Raw genomic sequence first — 9,115 nt, forward strand, 5'->3', positions numbered from 1 at the left:
GAAATAAGCATTTATAGCTAAAAGACTAATATAGACAGTACTTACTTCTAACTTCCAAAAACAAAACAAATCAAATAAACAAACAAAAAATTGTGAGAAATATGAGCCAAATAAAAAGAGAAAAATGGACTCCTAGAAACAGACCCAGAGTAACATTTGGGAAGCAAATACATTCATGTAATGGGAAGTGTGGAAATGATACTTTGTATTTCAAAAAATAAAAGATTGAGCCTGTCAGAGAGACACCCCTCTTTCTTCTGGCCATTCTTGCCCAGGTACATTTATAGATATCCCTTTCGATCCTATTTAGCCTTAATCTCAGCTAACACATTCAGACTCAACTACTGCCACACCCAATGACTATTACCTAACTCAAGTTGTCTGGGTAACCACTAGGGTTGGGAGCCTGAGGAGGCTCTTTGCCAGTATTTTTGTCAGTATTTCCTAGACCAGGCAGTGGCCACAGCAGAGGAATATAGCTTCACCCAGGATGTTATCTCTGACCTGGGGTATGAAGCTAGTGGAAAGATCTGTGGTCCCCAGGGTCCTCCTCTTGCTCTTTGCACTCTGGCTGCTCCTCCTGGTTCCAGTCCGGTGTTCTGAAGGCCACCCCACTTGGCGCTACATCTCATCAGAGGTGGTTATTCCTCGGAAGGAGATCTACCACAGCAAAGGAATTCAAACACAAGGACGGCTCTCCTATAGCTTGCGTTTTAGGGGCCAGAGACATATCATCCACCTGCGAAGAAAGACACTAATTTGGCCCAGACACTTGTTGCTGACAACTCAGGATGACCAAGGAGCCTTACAGATGGATTACCCTTTTTTCCCTGTAGATTGTTACTATTTTGGCTACCTAGAGGGAATCCCTCAATCCATGGTCACTGTGAATACTTGCTATGGAGGCCTGGAAGGGATCATGATGTTGGATGACCTTGCCTATGAAATCAAACCCCTCAACGATTCACAGGGGTTTGAACACATTGTTTCTCAGATAGTATCAGAGCCTGATGTAACAGGGCCTACAAATACATGGAAACGCTTGAACCTTAATACAGGTCCTCCCTTATCCAGGACAGAGTATGCCAATGGAACTCCCAGAATGTCTAGTAAGAACTACGCTTCACATCCAGCTGCTATAAAAGGCCAATTCCAAGCAACTAATTCTATATATAAGGAAAGCAACAATATTGATACTGCGGCCAGGTATTTGTTTGAGCTCCTTAGTATAACGGACAGCTTTCTGATCACTATTCATATGCGGTACTATGCTATTCTCTTAACTGTGTTTACCGAGAGCGATCCATTTGCACTAGAGTATACGGTACCAGGGGGCTCTATTTATAACTATTATGTGTCTAACTTTTTTAATCGGTTGAGGCCTGATGCATCAACCGTACTTAATAAAGATGGGCCCTCGGATAACGACTTTCATCCAGTTGAACAGAGTTTATGTACTCCCGCAGGCCTGACGATTGTTGGTCAACACAGACGAAGTTTTCTAGCTCTATCTGTTATGATCACCAATCGTATTGCGATGTCTTTAGGTATAAAAGCTGATGATGAGACTTACTGCATCTGCCACAGAAGGACCACTTGCATTATGTACAAAAACCCTGAAATAACAGATGCTTTCAGCAATTGCTCCCTTGTGCAGATAAACCAGATACTGAATACCCCTGGTACAATGTCATGCCTTTTCTATGACCACCATGTTTATCATAATATAACAAAAACCTACAGGTTTTGTGGAAACTTCAAGATAGATATCGGTGAGCAGTGTGACTGTGGCTCACATAAGGCATGTTACGCAGATCCCTGCTGCGGAAGTAATTGCAAGTTAACTGCTGGTAGCATTTGTGATAAAGAATTATGCTGTGCAAACTGCACCTACAGTCCTTCTGGGACACTCTGCAGACCGATCCAGAACATATGTGATCTTCCAGAATACTGTAGTGGGAATAATATCTTTTGCCCTGCAGACACTTATCTGCAAGATGGGACGCCATGCTCAGAAGAGGGGTACTGCTATAAAGGCAACTGCACAGATCGCAGTGTGCAGTGCAAGGAAATCTTTGGTGTGAATGCTAAGGGTGCTAATATCAAGTGCTATGACATCAACAAACAACGGTTTCGATTTGGGCACTGCACTAGAGCACAAGAGAGCCTCATGTTTAATGCTTGCTCTGATCATGATAAACTGTGTGGAAGGCTGCAGTGTACCAACGTCACCAATCTTCCATTCCTGCAGGAACATGTTTCATTCCATCAATCGGTTATCTCTGGGTTTACCTGCTTTGGGCTTGATGAACATCGTGGGACAGAAACAACGGATGCTGGGCTGGTGAAACATGGTACCCCTTGCTCCCAAACTAACTTCTGCGATCGAGGAGCTTGCAATGGAAGTTTATCTCGGTTGGATTATGACTGCACCCCAGAAAAATGCAATTTTAGAGGAGTGTGTAATAATCATCGGCATTGCCATTGTCATTTAGGTTGGAAACCTCCTCTGTGCAGAGAGGAGGGGCCTAGCGGGAGCACGGACAGTGGGTCCCCTCCGAAGGAAAGGCGCACAATAAAACAGAGCAGAGAACCACTGTTATATTTAAGAATGCTCTTTGGTCGTCTTTATTTATTCATTGTCTCGCTGCTCTTTGGAGTGGCCACTCGCGCAGGAGTTATTAAGGTCTTTAAGTTTGAAGACTTGCAAGCTGCTCTGCGGGCTGCACAAGCCAAGGCGACTTAAAGATGAACGAGGTCCTCGTAAGATAAAGAGAATGCAAAAATGCATGTCAAGAGGGGACAAGGTAGAACTCCAGTCCACAGTTCTGGAGAGCCTTCATCTATATCGTGGGGACGCAAGAGGTTTTGGATTTGGATACCACCTGACATTGGTGGGTTACTGATGCTCACACTCGAATAAATCTTTCAAAACCGCAAACTGGTACCTTTGATTCTGTACGCTAGATAAGTCATTAGGAAGTGCGCCAAGCTTGCTCCTCTGATAGCAGGAGGAGACTGGGAACCATCACTGGTTCCTAGCCTTAGGCCTCTGGTCTCAGGATCACTGGAAGTTTTATTGTATATTTCTTTTAAGGACATATTTATGATATCTTTGTAAAACATGGCTCTTTATCACCATGTTTTTCGGCGGTCTGCTCTCCTGTAGCTTGTGATAGGATTTTCAGGATTGTTGCTTATTAGACAGACAGGACCCAGTTGAGGAAGTGTTATAGGAGCATAGAAGCATCACCTCATATTAAGCCATAGAACTGATATTTAGGACATCACCGTTAACAATGCCTTGGCTCACTAAGTATGCTACTCACAACTTCATGAAAACAGCCTTTCTAGAGTTCCACTGACAGGGCACAGCCAGGAACCCAGTCTTGTGAAAGGATACACTGAGTCTCCCGGAAGAAGACTCTGAGTGCACTGAACATAGACTCTGTTATCAGTGTGCCCTGAATCTGCATATGACCTTCTGCCTTTCGTGTTCCCTGTGATTGTATATATTATGCATATGTCTATCTATCTCTATCTCTATCTCTATCTCTATCTCTATCTATCTATCTATCTATCTATCTATCTATCTATCTATCTATCTATCTATCATCTATCTATCTATCAATCTATCTATCTATGCTAGGTAAGAGCACTGTCTGCTCTTCCAGAGGTCCTGAGTTCAATTCCCAGCCACCACATGGTGGCTCACAACTATCTGTAATGGGATTTGGCCATTTTTTAATGACAGGGTCCTGGGTGGGAGGACCATAATGAGAAAATAAAGAAGACAGGAAAGTGTGTGTGTGTGTGTGTGTGTGTGTGTGTGCGTGTGTGCGCACAGGCCAGACAATTGTGTTTAAAACTAGTTTATCCTGAAGGAGTTTAGGGAAAGGGCTGTTCTGTTAATGTGCTCAATGAATTTTTGTCCACATATTTTTCTGAACTCAAATAACTTTCTTTGGATCATTATTTTTGCTCCATGTATGTATAAAAGTACACTGGGGGCTGGAGAGATGGCTCAGTGGCTAAGAGCACGGACTGCTCTTCCAGAGTTCCTGAGTTCCCAGCAACCTCATGGTGGCTCCCAGCCATCTATAATGGGATCTGATGTGTCTGAAGACAGCTACAGTGTACTCTCATACAAAAAATAAATCTTTAAAAAGTACATTGAAAATGAAGTACAGTTGTCCACAGCATTTGACTGGAGTCTGCCTCACTCCTCCTTTCTCCACTGTTCATCCTCATGTTTTCTCTAGGATTGTCAAGAGATAATTCTTACCCTAGTACTGTCAGAATTTGGAGCACATCCTAGTGACTGTTTCCTGTAATCCTGCACTTCCTAATAATTCTTAACCCCTGCAAAGAAAATTCTGGCAACATAAAAGCTACCACTGGGTCACCAAGCAAGAAGTATAAAGCAGAGAAATGGAATTGACTCTTTTTTTTTTCTTTTTGGCGTCAATGTGGAGCTCCCTGAACATGTTGCAAGTCTGGAATTCATTCCTCTGGAGACCCTGAAGTCCACTAACTGGTTTTTAAACCAGACCTAAGGTTCACCTCAAACTCTTCCCTTCCTTGAATATATAGGTGTGCAGGATATATATGCAAAGTTGAGTTCATAAGGCATAGTATAGCTAACCAGAGCTACAAAAGCTGTGACGGATGTGCATGGACTGACCACAGGGGACCGTGTTGTAAAAATTTTTCCCTAAGGGAGTCATAAACAACATTTCCCCTTCCTTATAAGGTTCCAATTGATCTGGACCAGCAGGGCAGTTTTTAGTGACAGGGTCTTGGGTGGGAAGACTGGAATGAGAAAATAAGACAGGAAAGTGTGTGTGTGTGTGTGTGTGTGTGTGTGTGTGTGTGTGTGTGTAATGAAGGCATAAACATGCTACTTTTTAACTAAATGAAGGGTAATTGTCCAATTACCTTCAGGAAAATGTGTTCTGGAACAATCATCTCTTCAGGCTTTGAGACCCAGTTGAGGATGTTTTGAAGGAAACACACTGATTTTGACATGGGAGGGACAAATTCTAGGTTCAGGGTCAGCTTCTCTGTTCAAACAACACTGGACAATCTGGCAGTAGCAACATTTTGATCGAATATCTTTTATAAGCTGATTCCTTATACAAAGGAAGTTTTTTTTAAAGAAATACAGTGTATTATATAAAGTTTGCAAGGGAAAATGCGACAATCAGCAGAAATGAGACAAAATTACCAGGAGCTTAATCAAGAAATGTTGTACAAAGGGAACACAGGACTGAGCACACAGTGGCCTTTGGACTGATACCTTGGGAAGAGGTGAGTTTCCAAGATCCAAAAATTTCAATGTCCTTAAAGCCCTAGTCCTAGACCATTACTGGCTTTGCTAAGCATATTCCTGGTTTTAGACAAGGAATTACGTCCCTTCTCTAAACCTGGGGTCACAACCCCAGGAAAAAGGTCCCCCATGGCTGGGATACTAAACTATTACTGACTTTGCCAAGTAAGTTTCTCCTCCATACATTAGAACCCCAGAGGAAGCCTTAGGTTGGCATGCCTCCCAAAACCCAATGACAAACCAAGGTTTGATTCCACCAAAGTTTGTAATGGGAGAACTAGTGAGTTTATTATGCTTCCTTACAGAACAAGAGTGGGACTTATGGGCAAGTATACCCGTGATTTGACAGCAGCCATGCTGGTGGGTCTGCAGTCAGCATGGCCACATAGGTGTTGTCCCTGTCAGTTAACCTCCCTAAGCCAGCATTCTAGCACTTCCTAAGACTCCTTAAGCTACTTGTAATTATGGAAATAAACTACATAGAAATGGCCTGGAGTAGTGGCTGGAAACTCAGGTGATGTTCTAGTGATCCTCCCTACCCAGTTCTTCCGGGAGGGAAAGCCAACTGTTTACTGGCCCAGTTGTGATGGACGTTCCCAAGTAGGCGGAGATGCTCTTATAAAGACAGTATCGGTGTGTTTCAGGAGATGTTCCTTGTAGCAGACTGGCACCCAGGAAAGTATAAATAAGAAGAACTAGGTAAATTTTGGTATGCAGTGTAGAGGAAACATACACACACACTAACACTACCAACATCAAATAACAGGAATTAAAAAAATCACTGGTCATTAATATCTCTTAACATCAATGAACTTAATTCCCCAATAAAAAGGCATAATGGATGTGAAAACAGGGTCCATCATTCTGCTGCATACAAGAAACACATCTCTGCAATAAAGATAGACATTACTTCAGAGTAAAGGGCAGAAAAAATATTTTTTCCAAAAAAAAAGCAAGACCCAAGGAGCAAGCTGGAGTAGCCATTCTAATAAAATAGACTTTTAATCAAAATTAATTAAAAGAGACAGGAAAGGACACTTCATACTCATCAAAGGAAAAAATATACAAAAATGATGTCTCATTTCTGAACATTTATACCCCAAGTACAAGGGCAACCACAATTGTAAAAGAAACATTGCTAGAGCTTAAATCATGCACCAAACCTCACACATTCATAGTGTGAGGCTTCAACATAGTTGGAGGCTTCAACACTCCACATTCACCAAACAATAGGTCATCAAAACAGAAACTAAACAGAGACATAATGAAACTAACTGAAATTATGACTGTCAAATGGACCTAATACATATCTATGGAACATTTTGCCCAAACACAAAAGAATATACAATCTTCTCAGCACCTCATGGGACCTTCTCTAAAATTGGCCATATAGTTGGTTACAAAGCAATACTCAACAGATACAAGAAAATTGAAATAATGCCTTGTATCCTATCAGATCACCATAGATTAAAGCTAGACTTCAACAGCAGAAATAACAAAAAGCCTACAATCTCATGGAAATTGAACAAATCTCTACTCAATGTTCTCTGGATGAGGAAAGAAATAAAGAAAGAAATTCTGAAGACTTTCTAGAATTCTAGGCACAATATACTCAAATTTAGGGAACACAATGAAAGCAGTGGTAAGAGGAAAGTTCATAGCACCAAGTTCCTCCATAAAGAAATTAGAAAGTTTTCATTCCCTCCATTTAAAAGTACACCTGAAAGCTCTAGGGAAAAAAAGAATGGGAAGACTTAATTTTCTACTGAGAACTATACATTTTTCTTCCAATGTCATAACATTTTAATAAACCAAAGAAATCACTTAGAAAAAAGAATAATGACCAAAATAGGGGGAAAGAGGAGTATAAAAGTAAGTTTTGATTACTAGAACAGAATTCTGAAATGATTAGATGTAGTGTGTGTGTGTGTGTGTGGTGTGTGTGTGTGTGTGTGTGTGTGTGTTTTGACAACTTTGATTTTATTTCAAAATGAAATCACTGTATTGAAATTTTCTTTGCTCAGCCTCAGGATATATGGAATTAATGAGCACTTAGTGATGCTTCTGTTGGAAAAAAAAACTTAAAGTGCAGGACTGTGAGTTAATTTTACACCATATAAAGTATGACTGACTATATTCAAAAGGTTCTGATTTGAGCTTAAGATTTTCTTCCATTCCTGAAACCAAACCAATCCAACCAAACAAGCCACAGGGCATGTTCTCAGGGAACAAAATCTAGAACTAGCTCTTGGTTCAGTAAGTTAGTGTTACAGTAAGATATTTGTCAGGAGCCATCATGGGACAAGCTAATAACTAGCAGGTGATCTCCCTGAGATATTCTGCTTCAGATTACTGTATGAACTGTGGTAGGTTCGCCCTTATTAAGCAAGCCTGTAAAAGAATTCATTTTAGGAAAGATTCCTGCTATTAATATGCTTTTTCTGTTATTATTAAATGCATATAACAATCATTAGTAACAGCCCACCCCTTTGGAGCAGATCTATGTAGATCTAAGAAGATGTACTGTCTTATAGTGATGCCATATAGACAAATAGATGACTTTGTAAGTTTTAATGATGATCTTATAAGAATTCCAAAAGTTATAACAGTGATTATTAAGCTCTTTCATTGTGGGGCTGTTATTAGGTTCTTTTCCGATACTCAAAAGTTCAATGAGAAGTCTACTAGTCTCCCAAGTGTCACCAGTTAATTGCTGTTAGATGGTAGCCAGACTTTCTCCTACTCAGAGCACTTTCCAAGAGGTTGTAAAACAACTAACCGAATGGAGCTAATGATTTATTAAAGGTGCTAGGACAGACGATAGAACATTGACTGGGTTTATCTATACAAGACTTTACTAATAACTTAGTAATGGTTTCAAACCTTCAGTGAGCCTGTGGAGCTGGGACAGGTGATGGATGGTTACCCAGATAATTACTCCTAATGGATATGCATGTGAACACTCTCTGTTGTAAACTTCTATTTCAGTTTATGATTTGATTTTCTTTGGGTGAGTTTGTGATGATCTTTTTAACATGTGATCATGTATTCTGAAAGATGTATAAGTACTGAGGACAAAGAGATGAGCGATGGTAGAAGGAAAATTTTCCCCTTAGGAGCATTTTTTGCTCTTCCCCACTTAAGAGTAGTTAATTTTCCCTTTCACCACTTAGAAGAATTTTTCCCTTTCCCCACTTATGATCTTTCCACTTTCCCTCTTAGATGGCTTTCATAGGACACTTTTTCCAACTTAGTAATAATGCTGTAATCACTTTTCAAAGTGCCTCTTTTTCTTTTTTTTTGATATCTCAAAGCATTTTAATTTGCATTTCTCTAAAAACTAGAGATATTGAACACTTTAAAATAGGTATTATCCATTTGTACCTCCTTTTTGGGCCCTGTGAATTCTGACTAGCAGGCAGCAAGTTAGAGCTGCATAGTTCCTGCTGAGATAGAACAAAGGCCTTATTACTTAATCCCCTCTGTTGGGTTACAGGTGTCAATCACCTAAGCCAGCAGTCTTTTATGGTCAAAAAGGGCAAGAAATGTTTTAGGGCTTTTTAGAATTTATCATCAGCATTTTAGTAAAGTTAGAGAGCTAGACCGTTCTTAGATCCTCAGACTTTAAAGCCATCACCAGAGTCCTACTCTGTGATTCCACCACTATCCTCTCTGGGCCAGGGGGCTCTCAGCAGATCCTAATTACTTAATGTCTGCCTACAAGCAAGTCAATGTATCCCAGAATCTAGAATGGACTGCACTTTCATTAGCGGCAAACCACGTCTA

General features: G+C 40.6%; 1 protein-coding gene across 1 annotated transcript; it reads left to right on the forward strand.

Moving 5' to 3' along the window:
* The first annotated feature begins 452 nt into the window (after positions 1 to 452).
* Positions 453 to 2,941, forward strand: Adam6 (ADAM metallopeptidase domain 6A). Its single transcript, NM_138906.1, is given in 1 exon segment — positions 453 to 2,941. A coding segment is annotated over 1 exon segment (2,256 nt). The 5' UTR covers positions 453 to 490; the 3' UTR covers positions 2,747 to 2,941.
* Positions 2,942 to 9,115: the final 6,174 nt, after the last annotated feature.

Source organism: Rattus norvegicus, chromosome 6 (assembly GCF_036323735.1).
Source record: "Rattus norvegicus strain BN/NHsdMcwi chromosome 6, GRCr8, whole genome shotgun sequence".
NCBI classification, from domain to species: Eukaryota; Metazoa; Chordata; class Mammalia; order Rodentia; family Muridae; genus Rattus; species Rattus norvegicus.